Here is an 18,941-nt window from a genome sequence, read left to right as displayed (position 1 = left end):
ATCCAACGTGCATCCAAGAATTCCTGTAGGGGTCGCATCTGCAACCGGCAGGGATGGACGAAGTAGATGCAGGACGATATCATGCCTAGCAACGACTTGATGGCCCGCACCGTGGCTGGTTTCGCCGACAACAGTTGCTGTACCTTCCCTTGAATGGCTGCTAGCCACTCCTCAGAGGGTGACACCAGGCAAGCCACCGTGCTGAATCTGGTGCCAAAGAACAGCACGTTCTGCGAAGCATTAAGCAAGACTTTGGATAGTTTATGGCGAATCACAGCTCTGTCAGTAGTCGGATGGTCTCCTTTATGTGCTCGTCGGCCAGAAACCGAGAGCGGGTGCGTAACAGCCAATCGTCCAGGTATGGCTATACGTGTATGCCCTGTAGACATAGGTGGGCCGCCACCGGGCCAGGCATTTTTTAAAAACTATTGGGGCCGATTTCAAGCTGAATGGTAGGGCCTTGAACTGGTAGTGTTGGCCTTGCACCACAAACCGTAGGAACTTGCAATATTTCTTGTGGATGAGGACATGGAAGTACGCATCCTCTAAGTCTATCGACGTCAAGAAATCCCCTTCCTCTAGGTGGTCGAGCATGTGCTGCAACAAGACCATCCTGAATTGTTGGGACTTCAGCTACTTGTTCAGACAGTGCAGGTCCAGGATGGGTCTCCACACCCCTGTGTTCTTTCTTACCAGAAAATATCTTGAATAAACTCTGGAGCCCCAGAGTCGTTGGGGAACGAGCTCTATCGCCCCTTCCGTAACATGGCTCGCACTTCTTCCACGAGGTGAGGTACGTAGAGTTCCTGACAGAGAACCGGTGGAATACGTGGGCACCTGTGTTGGAACTAAGTTGTGTTCCTGGTTGAGAGCGTCCAGCACCCATCTGTCAGTGGTGATCTTCCTCCACTTGCTGACAAACCTCGTCAGCCGGCCTACCACCGGGATGCACGAGTGGGGGCCCGACGTTTTGGCTGGTTCAGGCTTGCTTGGACACCAATGCCCTGTCCTGCCCTGCGGGCGGAGATGCTGACCTCCGATACCGTAGGCCTGGGAACGACCTCTGTAGGCTTCCTGCAAGGAGGCTCGGGGAGGTTGTCTGAATGATGTGGAGAATCCCTTGGGTGATCTGCACAATTTACCCGTGAGGAGTGAAAAGAAGGCGAGCGATGCTGTTGAAGAGTACCAAGGGAACGTGCCGTCTCCATATCTGTCTTTATGGCTTGAAGGGATTTGTCGACCGCCTTCCCGAACAGATTTCCTGTCAAATGGCATATCCAGAACCTTTGCATGCGCGTCCTGGTGAAAGTTTGTGGCCGTCAGCCATCTCTGTCGATGAAGGCAGACTCCATTCCCCATCTGTCAGAAAACCGTGTCAGCGATGTCCACTGCCACCATAATGACATGGTCCGACGCCACCTCCCCTTCCTGAAAGAGGGCGAGAGCTTCTTCTTGTCGTTGGGGAGGAATTCCAGGATCGGGCCCAGCTTGTACCAAAGCTCCTGGTCGTATCAGGCCAAGATAGCCAGAGCATTGGCCACCTTGATCGTGGATGCCGCCGTGTAAATGACTCTCTTCCCCACGGGGTCCAATTTCTTCTCCTCGCTGTCTGGGGGAACTGATGATGATGATGAAGCCGGGTAAGTCGAACGTTTGCTTGCGGTAGCCAACACTACCGAGTATATAAATGGACGTGACCTCAAGCGCTTGGGCACGGAGTCTGGCACCCTATATTTCTTCTCCAACCTGTCTTGCTTGGTTGGAGCCGTGCATGGGTTCTTCTCGAGGGCTAGGCCTTCCTTCCAAATGTTGTCCAGAAAGGGCACTGCCATGATAGTCTTCCTCTTGCACTCTCATCGCTGATAAAAGAAGGCCTCTTTCCTGGTTTCCGCAGGCACCAGCTGGAACAGCTAGGAGGCCATGGAGATCGAGTTGAATGATGCCACCTCATCTAGTGGAGAGACTCTATGAGGGGCGTCCAGGTGCAGTGATTCATCGTCTGCCCGGACGAAGTCCTCATCTTCATTGGTTCATTGGCTAAGTACATTCAAAGCATTTCTGTTCCCCCTGGCCGCCATAGAAAAAAGAAATTGAGAACCAGTCTCTTTGTATTTTAACATTCCATTCCACTGCCTTGTCGTCGAACCTGGGTAGTACCATCTGAAAGATAAGCTCACATTTTACATACCTGGTAACTTTGTTGCATCTCTTCTTTTGAATAATCAGCAACACAAGTAACTTATACATATACATTCTGGCAGAAGCATTGTGGCTCCGGTGACTTTTGAGCACAAGGCCCCATTCTTCTTAAGGAATGGACTACTGAAGGTAGGGAAATCCACTTGAGACTTGGTTCCACCTTTACTGCATTACTTTACTTACCTCTTGAAGTATTTAAGTCAACTGAATGCATTTTAAGAACCTGTGCAATCATATCACCTGCTAGTTTCATTTTTTAGTGTGTGTTTAAGGCCCAGAATAAATATTGTCACTTTATACATTCCTGTCTACATTGAATTAGTGTCCTACGCTGTGTGGACTCATTGTGGTCCACTGACCTTACCCATACTCTCCTGAGAATAGCCTTGACTGCTCTCCACTTTTAACTTAATTGGGTTTTGGCTAATCTCTCAGAGTTCCCTGTCCACTATAACTAGGGTGGCCTCCTGCAATCTGTCCACCAGGCCAGATTCTAGAAATCCATTTGAACAGTTACAGGTAACTAACATTTCCATCTCCACCTTGGGATCGTCATTGGTGTTTATGCACAGTGAATGGGCTAGCAGGCTCCATGCACCAAGAAGGGAATAGGGGAAACAGGAAGAGGTGAAAGAGGGCAATGAAGAACATGCCATCCTGAACAGAACAGAGATTGTTCTTGCTATGGAAGGCTTGTTTAACATAGGCATCCGCTCTTGCATCAGAGTTTTAAGATTACAAATCTGAAAAATCTGTGTAAGAATTCCAGGTGGCTCTCTGTAACTTAAATATTTATCAGAAGAGCATCCGAAGGTACTTTAATTCAGTAAAGTGCACTCTGTTTATCTCTGAAAGAGACTTACTCCATTTCTGGAAACATAGTAGGGACATGGGACAGTCAGCACGTCAATAGAATGTTTTGAAGCCAAGGACCCAGTCCGAATGGCTCCATACTTCATAAAACGTTGCTTAGATTGTTTAATGTTAAGAATTATTGGCGTGAATGGAAGAACTTGGGGGGGAAAAGGTGTAATTAATGTGAACATTTAAAACCACATTCAGGACGAACAATGGCTAAGTTCTTAAAGTCATCTTGTGTTTGTGAAGGAGCAAGTCTTGCGAGTGCACAGAACGTGCATGTCATTAATCTGTTCTTTCCCTGACCAATAAGGAGGCTACTACCTATGACATTTGTTAAGTCGGGTATGTACATGTGCTCAAAAACGGGTCTATTATCTTGGCCAGCACAATGTTAAACTCCCGTAGAGAAGGCCGGACAGGATCATTAAGTTTTTGCCATCCCTATAAAAAAATATGATTACCAGAATTGAAAATGCAAGGAAAGATTCAAGTGAAGGGCTATTTCTTGTATGCTGATATTTACACTCAAGAGAACGTTCATGGAGGAAGATTTAAGACATTGGGGGGTCATTACGACTTTGGAGGCAGCCATGGTGCTATTAGCACCATCCATGGCTGCCTCCAAAGTCGTGTCCGGGTTCTCAGAATGGGGACCAACCTTGGAGGACCCGGTAAATCAGCATTCTGAAAACCATTCCCCATTCCCATTTGAGCCCCCAATGGGAATGGGAATGGGGAAGGAGCTAATAGCGTGCCCGTTATTAGCTCCCTGGTCCCTTAGCGGCTCCCGCTAAGGGCGGCTGGTTAAACCAGAGTATGGATAGGGAGAAATGGCATATGAGGAGAGACATAAAGCTGTATAGTGTTTGGTTATTTGCCCACCCATTAACTGTTCATAGCCATGCTAATTCCTAATTCCCATACCCACCCAGTTCCTGCCACTCTCCGCCCAAATACCTCCCCGTGAGGACTCTGAGCTTGCATTAATCATGCCTTGCCCCCAAACTTTCCTTTACTGAGGTGCCAATGTTTGTTTTCAGATGCATCATTTATGCAACCTTGCGCTTGGGGTGTTAATTAGGCAGGGTGTTGGACTTCTGGAAATGGCAAAACTCGAAACAGGACTTGAAAAGACCCCATTGCCCTCTCGTCGCCCTTCACTGTCACCGTCCTTAACACATGAGGCACTTCTGCTGCCGTGTGCACCCATTCTACGCCAGTAGCTTTCCCAAATTAAACACTTAATTGATCTGAATTAAGAACTATTCCCCTGGGAAATGCCAACAGCACTCACAGAACCCGGTGTTCGGTCTCCAGCACTCCCTCTGTGATGTCTACACCCGCCGGGACACGGGCGGCTGTAGGAGGCACAAGTAAGGCCTCGGGCAGAGGCTTGCGCTGATACGCGATGCGCGGGGGCGGCGCAGAACAAAGGACGCCAGTTCCGGTGATACCTTTATTTCCATTACTCCCACACTGTGTCACGTGACTCCGTCCGTCAGGACACGTGACACCACATTCCTCCTCAACTTGGAGGCAAATTCACTGTGGCTAACAACAACACTTATCTTAAGTCTTACTTCTGAACAGGCAGGTATCTCTGCTTCAGTCGTTGACGATGTATTCCGTCCACAACATATCCCTGGAGGCGGGATGACGGCTTGGGTCTTTCTCTCAGACTGTATCGGGTGTTTCTTTCCCGGGGTGGATCTTCAGTGGCGGCCTCCGCTTCAATCTCTTCTTCTTGCGGGGCCTCTGTTCCGCTGTGGTGTGGGTCTTTGGGGTGTGCGTGTCACTTCTCCTCTCTGGGGTGACGGGTACTCTTCCCACATGTCTTGGGGCACTTTCCTGAAGTGGGATACATTCCTGGTTTCGGTTTCTTCTCCTCGGGTTGCGGTGACCATGCTATGGTTGGTGGTCTTAACAGTCCATGGGCGAACTTCGAAGTTGAGGGACATTTTCTTCGGCGGTGCCCGGTTTCTGACAAGGACTGTGTCACCTGGGTTCAGTTCTCTGTGGTAGGCCCGTCTGGCGATGCTTTCTCGTTCATTGTGTCTCTCCCGCTTTGCATCCATTTCGAGGATGTCCGGATCTGGCGCTGTCCAGTTGGGGTGCACAGGTAGCTCCGCCTGTATGGGTACTCCAAACATGAGGGCGGCCGGGCTGACTCCAGTGGCTGAGTGTGGGGTTTGCCGGTGTGTTCTCAGAAACCGATACACTGTCTTCAAACAGGGGTGTCCTTGTTCTTTGGCAATCCTGATGACTTTGTTCAGTGACCCCATGAAGCGTTCAGCGTCACCATTTGCTTGAGGCCATCTTGGGGTAATTCGTTGATGCTTGACGTTTACTTCTTTGAAAAACTCACGCAGCTCTTGACTGGTGAACGATGGCCCGTTGTCACTTTTTACTTTCCTCGGGATGCCATGTGTGGCTAACATTTTCTCCAGTGTGAGGATGGTGGTTTCGGCGTTGGTCGAAGCTACATGTTCCACTTCGGGGTACCTGCTAAATTCATCGATTACTACTAGCAGGTACCCTTCCCCTGCGATGGTGCAGTGGTCCATGCTGACGGCGTCCCACCGTTTTCGGCTTCGGGGTGCGCTGCTGATTGGTTCTGGGTTTGCTGGTCTCCGTGACGCTTGGCAAACTGCGCAGGACTCTACGAGCTCCGTTATCCTCTGGTGCATGTTTGGCATCCACATTCGGGATTTTAGGTAGGCTGTTGACTTGACGATCCCTTGATGTCCACTGTGGGCCAGCTTGAGCGCTCTCTCTTCAAGGGATTCGGGTAGTATGATTCGGTGTCCTTTCAATATTACTCTTTCTGGGGCTACTGAGAGCTCGTGTCTGATGCCGAACAGGGCCCTGAGCTTGGCTTGGGCTGTGGCTGTTCGGTGAGTCATTGACATGAGGTAGTTTTTCCAATTTCCCGATTGGATGGCAGCGGTCGTGTGTTGCAGGACGGTGTCTTCTTCTGTTTCCTGCACTACTTCCTGTAGCGTCAGGGCTCGCGGTCGGGCACACGCTACCACATGACAGACGTGCTTGTCTGTTTCTGTCGCATGGTGTTGCTCTTTGTCTGTGGCCGGCCGCGGGTGGCGGGACAGGTAGTCTGCCGGGTTGTCCGATCCTGGGCGGTATTCTACCTCGATGTTATATGGTTGCAGTTGCAGCATCCACTTCTCTATGCGGGCTGGAGGATGCGGGGCGGAGCCTCGGAATATCGGGACTAGGGGCTTATGGTCGGAGAAGACTTTTGCTTGTTTTCCTAGCAGGTATACCTTGAAATGGCGACACCCCCACAGAATGGCCAGGGCTTCCTTTTCGATGTGCGCGTAGTTCAGTTCGGGTTTTGTGAGAGCTCTGCTGGCAAATGCGATTGGGAATACTCTGCCATCTCTGTCTGTTTGGGTCAGCACTGCTCCCAGGCCAACCGGGCTGGCGTCGACAAGAAGCTCGGTCTGTCGATCTATGTTAAAAAATGCCATGGTGGTGGAAGCGGACAGGGTGTCTTTGATTAGTTGGAATGCCTGCTGGTGTGCCTCCGTCCACTCCCACTTTTGGTCCTTCTTGGTTAGTTCCCTGAGTGGGCTCGCAATGCTTGCGAGGTCGGGAATGAACCATGAACAGTAGGTGGCCATCCCCATGAAACTACTCACTTCAGAGGCGGATTGTGGTGGTTCAAATTCTTTTATGTCCTGTACCTTGGAAGGGTCAGGGGACACACCTGCTGCGCTGAAGATGTATCCGAAAAAACATAGTTCCTTTTTGTTGAACTAGCATTTTTCTGCATTGAGGGTCAGGCCTGCGTCTTCGAGCCTCTTTAGAACCGCTGCTAAGCGTCGATGGTGTTCGTCCTTGTTCGATGCGTATACTAGGATATCATTGCTGATGTTGGTGGTCCCTTCGAGCCCTGTGATGACTTTGCAGATTTCGTGCTAGAATACTTCCGCAGCAGACGATATCCCAAAGTTGAGTCTCTTGTACCTCATCAGGCCAAGGTGGGACGAAAATGTTGTAATGTATCTGGATTCTTTGGATAGTTTCAGCTGGTGATAGCCAGACCGGAGGTCGAGTTTGCTGAAGATTGTCGCTCCTGTGAGGTCTACGATGAGTTTGTCAATGGTGGGAGTGACGTGGCGTTCTCGGCCGATGGCTATGTTGGGGAGCCTCATGTCGATGCATATTCTAACCGCGCCTGGTTGTTTCGGTTTCTGGGCTACTACCATCGGTGAAACCCACGGGGTTGGTCCTGACGTCCTCTCGATGATCCCTGCGTTTTCGAGCTTGAGTAGTTCCTTTTCTACGGCATCCCTCAGGTGGAATGGGATTCGTCTATGTCGTACTGCCTTGGGTTCGATAGTGGGGTCTATGTGGAGCTTGATGGTTCTCCCTTTGAGGCGTCCGATGCCCTGGAACAGCTTCTTATGTCGTCCTAAGAGGTTGTGTAGTTCATCGTGTTGCACACTGAATGCGAAGTGTATCAGCTTCAACTTTTCAGCCGTTTTGCAGCTTAGGAGGGTCTCGCAACCAGCATCTACCACGTATATTCGTGCACGGCAGTTGGCGTTATTGTGAGCAAAATCCGATTTAAACGACCCTTGCACTGGCAGGGGTTTCTTGGATCCATAGGCGTATAGCCTGACTTTCCTCTTGAGGAGCTCTGGTCTTGGGTTGAGTCTGTTGAACGCTGTCACGGGCATGACGTTTACTGTAGCGCCCGTATCAATGATTACTTTCAGTGGGTCTCCGTTGGAGAGGACCGTGCACGATGGTCTCCTCTTCCGGCGTGATTTGCGTGGGTCAACTGCCAATATTAGGTGTACTCGGTGTACTCGCTTTTTCCCTTTTTTCTTCCTCTCTTTGCCTTGCTTTTCGGGAGAGGAGTCGCTGTCACTTTCGTCGCTGTCGCTCGTGGCTGGGGATCTTTGTGATTCATCGACTGCTCTGGCTTTTCCTTTTCGCGTTTGTTGGCGGGATCCTCTGGGCGCGAATCTCCTTCGCGGTTCCTGTGTTGGCCGCGGGTCTGGGTCCTTGTCACTCCTGTTCGGCGGGTTCAGGCAGACTGCGGCATAGTGATTCAAACGGTTACATTTCCTGCACGTGGATCCCCACGCCGGGCAGGATTCGCCATGGGCCTCCACACCATTTGCAGGTTTGATCTCGTCCTTGTGATGGGTGAGGTCTCTGGTTCTGTTTTGGGCGAGTGCTTTGTTGTTGGGAGATGGCTGCCACGTCTTCCGCGGGTCCGGGGTTGTCTAGCGGTAGTCTCTGGATGGCTGCTTCCATTACTGCCACCTGGTCTTCTGTTTGTTCGCGGAGTCGCGCCATCTCGAGGATGCGAGATAATCGTACATTTTTCTCTGAGAGTATCGCCCTCCTCAGTTTCTCAGAGGAAATTCCATTGATGATTTGGAGGCGGATGGCGAACTCCTCGTCGGGGAATTCACAGCCTACGGCCATTTCGCGAAGGCAAGCGTGAAATTTGTCCACTGTCTCTTTCTCTCGTTGTCTCGCCATGCAGAAATGGAAGCGCTCGTAGTCCGGGTTGAGGTCCGGTTTAAACATGTTGGTGAGCGCGGCTTTTGCTGCGGCGTAGTTGGCGTCGCTTCCGCGGTTTGGTGTGGCGTTGAATAAGCGCAGGGCAGCAGATCCTATATTGAGTAGGAGAAAGGTGCGCATCTTTTTGGGTACGGTGATGTCTCTTGCATCTAGGTGCATCTCAAACTGCTGTAACCATATTTCCCACCTGATGGCCGCTCCATTGGTGAAAGGGTCGAATGGCGGCATGAAAGTTGTTAGCGTGGGGTCAGTGCGCTCGTCGGTGAGGCTCCTCCTTGACGAAGACCAAGTGCCGGCCCCTGTTGGGCTAGAGGTGGGGTCTGACATGTTATGCCGCGCAGTGTTGCAGCGCTGTGCTGCTGTTTGCCGTATTGCTGCTGTTGGGCCCTGTGTTATGCCGCGCAGTGTCTTTGGAGGCTGTGCTGCTGTTGGCCTTATTGCTGCTGTTGGGCTCTGTGTTTGCAAGGGCGCGTGATCCCACGTGGGGTGTTGTCGGCAGGGCAGGCCGCCTATGATGCGTGGGCTTTGCAACTCACATGTGGCGTGGGTGCTGCTGATAGCTTGTTTCAGCTGCCGGAGCTTTGAAACGCTGCTCCGTGCACAGCTGATGCGGGTGGATTCCGATGAAAGAGGGCGGGGCCGGCGTCGGTGCTTACCGGCCTCGTGATTTTTTTTTTTTAATTTATTTTTTTTTTGGACGCGGGTCCGTGGATGCGATGGCTCCCTTTGATGTCGGGGCTCGCGAACCACTTACCGTCTCGTCGCCAGTGTGATGTCTACACCCGCCGGGACACGGGCGGCTGTAGGAGGCACAAGTAAGGCCTCGGGCAGAGGCTTGCGCTGATACGCGATGCGCGGGGGCGGCGCAGAACAAAGGACACGACCACTCGCTTGGCTGCTTAAACCCAGACTGGCGTAACCCCGCCAGTTCCGGTGATACCTTTATTTCCATTACTCCCACACTGTGTCACGTGACTCCGTCCGTCAGGACACGTGACACCACACCCTCCACTAGCTTATGGGTTTTGCTGAAGCATTCGTGGGTGACAGAGTGCAGTAAGACTTACTGCCATTGGGGGTAAAGCTCTCTGGGGGTTCCCTGGGCAGTGCTGCTGGGGCGGGCTACTGCTACAAACCATGCCACAGTGTGTGGGACCTAGCCTTTGTGCACCAGACTGCACACAGGACGCTGTGGCTGCTTTAAGCAGTGAAGTGCGCTGCATGGAGTTACACCAAATACTTAAATCATGTAGCACGGTACGCCGGCACTGAAAAGAGTCACTCTACGGGGAAGTAGAGACACCACAAGGTCTTTAGCCAGAAAAACCCAAAGGAGACAGCCTTCCTGTGCTGTTTGTGTCTTTTACGGCGCCTGCTTCTACGCAGCCCAACTGCTAATGCAACGTGAAGCTCGCGCATGGACGGAATGCCTAGTCTGCCTCCAGTGTTTGTGCAGCCCCAATCAAATAGGCAGCCTTCCCGGCCCATACAGCCGCCAGAGCCCGGGAATCCGGCAGGGTCTCCTGATCCTGCAATGTACGCCGTGGGAGTGCACTGTGAGGGGGAGGGCCCAGAGGGCACCTGAATGCCATGAGTGCAGTGCAAGGTGTGGGGCTTGAAGGCAGTGTGAGGGCATCTGAATGGCATGTAGGCAGAGTGAGGAGCATGAGGGTGTCTCACTGGTATCAGTGATGGAATTATTTGCGGCTCTTTGGTAAACCTGCCCAAAGCGGGGTTTGTTGCTCATTTGGTGCAAGGGTGATTCACAAATGGCCTGCAAATGTCAGCTTTCAAATTCGGACATTTAGCAGCTGCACCAAAATTACCTTTGTGCCAAATGAGTGGTGCAGAGGTGGTTTTCACCCCACCTCATCTACGCCGATAGGGGTTCTGCAGTTACAGAGCTGTGCCCATAGGTGTGCACTTGTAGTATGCCCCTGGCTCCGGACATAACACACATTTATGAATTTTATGAATTATTACACGCCACTTGTTGGAAGTAAACAGGCCGCATTTTATTACCGAATTTCACAAAGCACTTATGACGGGGACCCATAGTTCTTTTACCTAGTGCATCATCGGTTACCATGACCTTGACCCCTAGAAGCCCTGCTGACCCACCAGATGCCTGATTGGCCTACTGGCTGTCTGAGCTGACCCAGGGTTAATTGCAGAAAATCCAATGTCCAGCCGGACAGTCCAAACGCCCAAACCTGAGCTAAAAATCCACCCAATGGGCAACCCGAGCGGCCACCCCCGTCCTCGCCTGCTTGGCCTATTGGACGCAAGTGGACCCCTCAACCCACAACCCAGGTAGCAAATTCATAGATCCTGTTAGTTCAATATTTCTGGTCATGGTCCGAACATTTCATATAATCCATTGTGTAGGTCCCTGTCCACAGCGCCACAGGGCTGATTGGGCTACTGTCTGACAGCCCTCCCCCAATGCTCGGGTACAGACGCCGGTGTATACCCCCTAGCAAATCGTAAATGAAAACATCAACACCTTCCAGGTAGAGATGGACCCCATCACTGTGTAAAAACTCTGGGGATGAAAGCCTTAATAAACCATGCCTAAAGCTGCGCAGCCGAGGCATGCTCGTGAACTTTGCCAATTCCATGTTCAACTTTCTTACTAACGGGCTCACCCCTTCTCCCCAATCCACCCTCAGGATAATTTTCGACCATACTACGACCGTCCCCCCATAATGCTGCGCTAAGAAAGCAGACTCATTCAGGATAAATTCCCTTACCCGCTGCCTGCCCCACCTGGACATGTCATTACCCTCAACATAGAGCACAATGCCCTAGGGTGAGGAAATTGACCCCTCTCTAAATCTTCCAAAAACATTTTTCAAAGCCATCTAAGGCGCAGACCCCCAGCTCCAAACCAGTAACATGCAAATACATTGTACATGCGGTTGTCACGCCACACCAGGTCCCTCAGCCTCGCAACCGATCTTGATACAAATGAATGGCCGCATACCCAAGCCACTTTTGGCACGGGCCATACTCCTGCAAGAAGCAATTGCGGAGTTAGTGCAGGGCTCCATTAATGCTACCATTTGCCTAAAAGCCAGCCGAACATAGGGTTGAAAACATTTAGACTTCCACCTCCCAATCAGCTGGCGTGCTTGCAGGGACAGACCCACACAAGCCACTTCGGTGGCCGCCCTTATGCGGAAGTAATGGGAAGTGAAACCATTGGTAGGCAGACCCGATAACTGGCATGCTTTCTCCATCACCCATGTAAATTGAAATTGCATCACAGGTCCCCCCCACCCCCGCGCGTGGACCTATAAATTATGATGACCACCCCTCTGGTCTCTCCCTTAAGTAGCGTTCCAGGAGCCTAGGGCACCACTCCTGGTCAGGGGTAGCAAACAATGTGACACAGGCCCCTTGGCCCAACTGGTCAGTTTTAGACTTGGGCAAAAACAATCTGACTTGATCAGGGAAGAGATACGCGTGCACCTATTTCATTCCTCCCGACTGATCTGTTCTAGATGAGGCCACCAGCTCACTCACGCTGAATGAACCAAAAATGCTAAGCTATAGGCAGCTAAAAACAGCACCCTCTCATATGGAGACTTGCACACCGCTGGAAGAACCCCCAAGGTATTTTACAGGTAGGCCAGGGTATATGGCCAGCAGGAACTGGGGAGGAACCTGAGCCATTCTAGCCCATCTGTGCAACACTTTCTTTAGGGCAAAATGAACAGCAAAATTAGCACTTCCCTGCAACTTTACGAAAAAGTGGATGGCCGAGATCTGCTTCTTCCTGAAAGCCAGTGACTGGCCCTGGTCACTGAACACCTACAGATAAGACGCAATATTACACCAGTTACCCATCTTACCCAACTTGATGTCAATGCAAAAACCAGATAAAGCCGAACAGCTACTTCATATGCCTTCTTAGTCTTCAGATGGACATAAGACACTATTAATGAGCCGAACACCATGCTCCAATGCACCATAAGTCCACAGGGAACTCCACCATCTGCTTGTCTGCCATTGGACACAACCTCTGAAACTCTGCCATTTTAAAACATGACAAAGCATCCGCTGCGTTATTATTAACCCCTGGGACATGGCATGTCCTAAACATAATCCCATATTGCAAACAGTACAGTATCAACTTAATGATACCACCAAAAGACAATACTTCTAGCTGACAGCACGTCCCCCATACACAGAATGCCACCAGTATTGGGAACAACTCCAAGAATGTAACATTCCTAGTCAAACCTGACTCCGACCACTCCGCCGGACAAAATTGCATGCACCACGAGAACCAAACACTGCCCCAAAACCCACAGAGCCAGCTGCTTCCGTGAACAGGGCCAGCTTACCACTCGTGGCTGGCGGCATGGGCCAGATAACCTTTCCATCAAAATCTTCCGAAAAGGTCAACCACAACCTTTTGTCGTCCTTCACCCCTTAGACAGTCTAGTATGGTGGTGTTGCTCTTTCAAACCAGACATAGCCCTTGCGATGCCGCAAGAAAAGGGTCTGCCCATTGGAATCACTCTCAAAGCAAAATTCAGCTGGCACACCAGCATCTGTAGCTGCCGATGGGTCACTTTCGTTGCTCCCAGGCACCTCTCTAAGGAAACCTGAAACTCTGCCACCTTGTCCTTGGGTAGCCTGGATTCCCCGGCCACTGAATCCAATTCTATACCCAGAAAAGTTAAACATGTAGCAGACTCTGCTGTCTTTTTCGCTGCGTGTGGTACCCCCAAGGATGCTGCCATCTCAATGAATGCCTTCAGAGCCTCCTCGCAAGGCAACTTCCCTGGCCCACCCAAGAAAATGAAATCGTCCAAATAGTGAAGTACTCCTGCTGGGGCTGAGCTATCCACAAAAGACCATTCAAGGAACTTCTCAAAATAGGCACCTGACACGGAACACTATCAGCATACATTTATTTATCAAAATACAGCACACCATCAAATTGAAAACCTAGAAGCCGAAAATCCTCCGGGTGAAGCAGCAATAACCTAAAAGGCGATTGGATGTTGGCCTTAGCCATCAAGGCCCCTTTCCCTAGGGCCACCAGCTTGTTGATTGCTAAGTTGAGTGACGCATACCGCACTGCACACAATTTCTGATCAGTTCCATCCTTCACAGATTCGCCCTTCCGGTACAACAGGTTATGAATCAGCCTGAACTCCCCCTCTTCTTTTTTAGGCACCAAACCCAAAGGGGAGCAGATAAAATCTGCTAACGGGGGGCCTCAAATGGCCCTGCCACCCTACCCAGACTAAGCTCCTTCCCGATCTTTTTCCGGGGTGTCTCTTGATCTAGGTGTTAGGACTTCTGATTCTTTGGGATTGACCCATTACTGATGGAAGAAGATGGAATCCTAAAACCCTCCACAAAACCATGATACAAAAAACGTGCATCTGCTGCACAGGAGTAAGTTCTCAACCGGAATGCCAATGTCTGAAAATTGATAGGGGACTTGGCTACGGCAAACTCGGCTAAAATTGCTGCCCCCGATGCCGGCCTAACCCAACCATCACTTCTTCTGTTCTCTGTCTTTTTATTTCTTGAAGCACTTGCTTTCGGTGTGGGAGGACCCATCACAATAGGAGCAAATGTCCTTAAAACTACAGACAGCCCCTTTTGCACACAGCAGGGCCGTGGCGCCTCCAAATGTCCAACGCCAAAAGAGGACACACCTTGTTTTTAATGTTTTAAAACTCTGTCTCTTGCATGCTGACCCAGATGCATAGGTCTGTGCTGCAGGCAGGCAGTCGGCTAGGTATTCACTGGGCTGGGTAGTAGCCAGGGGTGCCTGCATTTGCCATTGCTAAGTGACCTTGCTATTGAGCCACTGGCAGTCGAAAAGGGCAATAGCACGCTAACAAGGGTGTGAAGAATTCGACCATCCGCACAGTGGGTGTGCGCTTACCTGGGCTTTTTTTGTTGTTGAAATTTTCAATGAAATTGAATAATGGTAGCTCAACCTCCGGAAAATATGTGGGGCTAATCTGCACACCTTTTCCTATGCTCGCCCCACAACACACGCATAGACCTGTGTACCCAGGGTGGACACAGCCTACAGGCGCAGTCAACTCCATCATATTTAGTTGGGATATGAGAGTAGTACGCAATGCATCTCCAGAAGGTGCCACACCTTCCCCTTGCCATGACCAGCCTAATTAACTAACAAAGGCCCTGTAGTTGGTGGCAGCAATTTGCATACTAATCGGAAAGTAATTCAAACAGGCCCACATGGGGCCTGGCTACAGAGGATAACAAAGGAGACATGAAACCCCAACAACCTTTCATATGCAACTATGTCAACCTGAAGTCAGCTCCCGCCCTCAGTATTGATTAACAGTGAAATGTCATGTCTGGGACTGCATGTTTACAGTAGTTGTCCCCGCAGGAGGACCCCAATCATAAGGTAGGAGTATGTGGTTTGACGGAGCCAGAAAGTCTGGTTTTGCTGCAGCTTCAAGGGAGACCTGCCGCTTTAATCAGGAACCACAGAAAGCTCCATTAACCAGAGAGACCCTTTGATCCACAACAGAAGGGAAGATGGGTGGGACTTAGTATTACATGTTTGCAGTTGGTATTCCAGCCTCTAGACCAACAGGTCAAAGTCAGTTCTTTTTCCCCTTACAGTGGCCACAGCACTGAGAATAGTGATTGTAAATGGAAGCAGTATTACAGGATTGTACTAGTAGAATGCGCTTTGTCCAGAATTATAAATATGACACAACTGTCTGTAATAGACTCTTAAGATGTGAATTCAGTTTTATGATTTATTAAGTGCTCTCTAGCTGTGTAGTACATTCAGCCTGACATTGCAGTACATTCAGCCGACATGTGTTTCGACACAGTGTCTTTTTCAATAGCCGAATAAAGCAAACCAGTGGTAGTGACTGGTTGAAAACGATAAAGGGCTTTCACAAGTGTGGCACCTGTAGTATGTGCCAATATGATCATCGAGACTGTGATAAATGTATGTACAAGGACAGTACTGAAATTCAGATTAAAGACTTGATCAATTGCAAAACCACACATGTAGTTTACGCCATCATCAATGTGTGCAATAAACTTTACACAGGGAGCACTATTAGACCTCTGAGAATACGAATCAGAGAACACTATCCAGTCCCAGCAGTCAGGATCTCAGGCTTACCCTAGAACTACATTGGCAAAAATGAAACCAGATGTAGGACAAGAGTGGTCTTAGATTCATAGGGCTTATTGAAGCCAAATGTAGTAAACGTGGGGGTGACCCAACTCTTATTCTAAGACGATTGGAATCCAAATGCATATGTTTATTACGCAGTACCACTGAAGGTCTTAATTCAGAACACGAGATGAATGTTTTTTGTAATGTTACTTAGTGTTGTTACTCATTTGAGAATTATACTTTGCTGATGATATCATCTGATGTATGTAATATTTATGGTTTTCAAGGTTCGCATTTAAGAACCTTGGATAGCTTATTGATGACTATTCTAGAAGTCTATATACTCCTTTTATTTTTTTGCTTTCGAATAATGTATCATTTTTCAAGGTTTATGTCCTGAAGATTGGTGTAGCAACAGTTGCGCATTTCAGACTCTTATCGATGACTATTCTATAAATCCATGTTTTCACCTTACTCTTTTGTTATTGAACAATGTAGTAATTGTCAAGATTTATGTTCTGTAGATTGGTGTAGTAACACCGACAAAAAGGCAAATACTTATGTCCCAGAGGAGTGCTGCATCTAAAGACATTTAAAAACAAATGTAACTATTGGAGCAGCGGTCTTCAGGCCTCTAGACTCTGGCATGTATGGTTCCAAAGCTGGAAGTGTACCCCAGTCCTGGGTTATCATAAAAAGCCCAAACCAGTCAGGTTAATAAAATAGGACAACTGCTTGACGCAAAAGGGACTGTTCAACCACAACTTGGTATTTGAAGTAGGAAAGGTACAGTTACATTTCATTAGGGCAGATCAATATTGTTTTGTATCAAAGGAGATTAATCTCCTGGCTACAGGTCACAGGATCGGGTTACTCCTGTCCTGTAAATGAAAATAGCATCACAAAGACAAACCAGACACCAGGACAGGCTGTACCACTCCTAATTATCAAAGGTAAGAGGGCCCAGTGCATCAGAGCACTAAGATTTGTTCCGTTGGTTACATTAGTGAGCAACAAGCTAGCGATCACTAATAAAGACTGATTCAAGATTGTCCCTAGCCATGTCATTAAAAGGTAAAGGAGCACAGAGATGTCGGATATCAGAAACAGGTGGGTTCAGTCAACGTATCCAAATAAAGTGGGCAAAAGCCACAAGTCAGTATGGAGAAGATTGTCAAATCCTTTGTGATCGATCCAGAAAGACCCAGCCTTTTAAGCATAGCATGGATAAATTGCTGTATTTTTATAAATCCTTGACCATATCAAAAGCATTGCTGCTCGGCCATGTGGAGCCAATTGTAGCTAAGAAAGGTGGGAGCACACAGTACTATTTGGCTAAAAGGTCGATTCAATCTTAAAAACTAACAGGTTCAGGACAGATTAAACGTGGAAGTGGGGAAGTAGAGTGAAACAATTTACAAGGGAATTACCAGTTTAGTCTTGTTATTGGAAAGGAGCACAGAGTTAGTGGGAACTAGAAACCGCGTGATTTATTGCCAGTATTTAAGGTAGAGGAGCACTAAGCTCAGGGAAAACTTGTTATTCAAGGTAGTCAAAGCAACGAGATTCATTCATAAGGGACACAAAGTTTAATACGGACGGATTGGCAGCATATGCTTGTGTGTGAGACTTTAGACACAAGTACTGTATTACAAATAAAATATGACTATTTTAATTATTAATTATACGGATACACACAACTATGATCACCAAGAAAATGGTGACTAGCTTTACGCTATTAAATTTAGTGGGTGCATTTCTAAAAAACCCTTGCAAAACAAAAGGCTGCTTGCTTGCTTGATCACTTTAGCCTTGTATCCCCCCTTCCTCCATACACCCACAACAATTCAACTTAACTGTTTTGGCTCCAAGGACAAAAGACACAATGTACTCGCTGGACTCCTGAGCCTCTGGAATCCCGTTAGCCTCGAACACCCGCTGCCAATGTTGGACAAGATCCAATGGCGTTCCCATTGAAGACTCGTCACTGCTACATCGTTGGGGGATTATCGAGTGCCAGAGGGCGTCACTGCTACATCGTTGGGGGATTATGGAGTGCCGGAGGGCCCCGGCAGAGATGCCCCGGAGGGGATGACAGAAAGGAAGCGAGCCCACCAAGAATTTATGAAAGCAAAACATCACTGTGTCAAAGGGTTCAGGGTTTGTCCAAATTCCTTCTGGGTCATTAGCAGCTCAAATCGTCTGGTAACGGCTCTTAGAAGTCTTCAGTTCACGTGATGGCCATAACCTAGAAATAGAAGATAAAATGGATAGAGTGAAAACAATTGAATAACAAATAAACATGAGAAAGATGGAGCAGTGCTTTACAGATTTCAAGCAAAATCTAATTTAACAACTTAGTTTATTTTATTTAACAAGTCACCGTTCACAGTGCACACATTGTGTAAAATGTTTGAGTCAATTGTGAACCAAGATCCCAAAGTTGATTAGACCAAAGATTACAAATGAAAAGGTTGTCAACATGCAATTCAAAAAAGGGTGAGACTTTCAAAATAAAATATATCAGGTTATTAGGCTACAGTTATAGTGCTAAGGGATATAAAGAATGCTGTGCAATGATCACTTTGCAGATTTAAGAGATAGAACCATGTATCATTGTTTTAGTTAGTAGCTCCGAATAATTTAGATGTCGCATGCATTACAGGAAATGCGAGGAATGATGATCTGAAGTATTTCCTATTTTATAAAAACCATTATCAGGTCTGATTTTGTAGTGCGTGTGGGGAGTCAAAATGCAGATGGAATCTGGAATCTTGGACAAAAGTTCCAGCTGAAGCTTTAGACATCTGATAATTGAGGTTCTTTCTCACCTAGACTAGACATAGACATATTGGCATTGGGTCTTCCTTCCAACAAATATCTTTACTTACCGGCATTTGCCTGGTTCTTTGTGTGCTGAAAATCCAGGCAAGTCCGGCATTCAGAGAAAAACCACTCTGTGTTAGCATGGCAGTGAGCTATCTAGACTAGCTGATGCAATAGGTAAGAACAGAGGTGCTGCAGAGTGATTGCTTGTGACTGACTGGCTTAGCTTCCCTTTCCGGAGATAAGAGGGCTTCACTGCGCAGAAAGGTAGTTGTACAGATGTATCTTGAGGGTGTTAGCCCACAGTAGCCGTGTGTAATGGTAATGATGTCCTATTCCT

At 48.6% G+C, this 18,941-nt stretch overlaps 1 protein-coding gene across 2 annotated transcripts in view; it reads right to left on the bottom strand.

The window, feature by feature from the left end:
- HEMK1 (HemK methyltransferase family member 1) overlaps nt 1–18,941 on the bottom strand; it is a 546,172-nt gene that overhangs the window by 400,907 nt on the left and 126,324 nt on the right. For both annotated transcript variants that reach the window (XM_069644061.1, XM_069644062.1), the window contains exon 2: nt 17,633–18,023. In XM_069644061.1, coding sequence (XP_069500162.1) covers nt 17,633–17,914 — 282 coding nt within the window. In that variant the 5' untranslated portion in view covers nt 17,915–18,023. The remainder of the gene's footprint in view (nt 1–17,632; nt 18,024–18,941) is intronic.

This window comes from Ambystoma mexicanum, chromosome 2p (assembly GCF_040938575.1).
Source record: "Ambystoma mexicanum isolate Mex_15411 chromosome 2p, UKY_AmexF1_1, whole genome shotgun sequence".
Taxonomy (NCBI): domain Eukaryota; kingdom Metazoa; phylum Chordata; class Amphibia; order Caudata; family Ambystomatidae; genus Ambystoma; species Ambystoma mexicanum.
The sequence above is the reverse complement of the archived record's forward strand: the minus strand, read 5'-3'. Positions and strand labels throughout refer to the sequence as shown.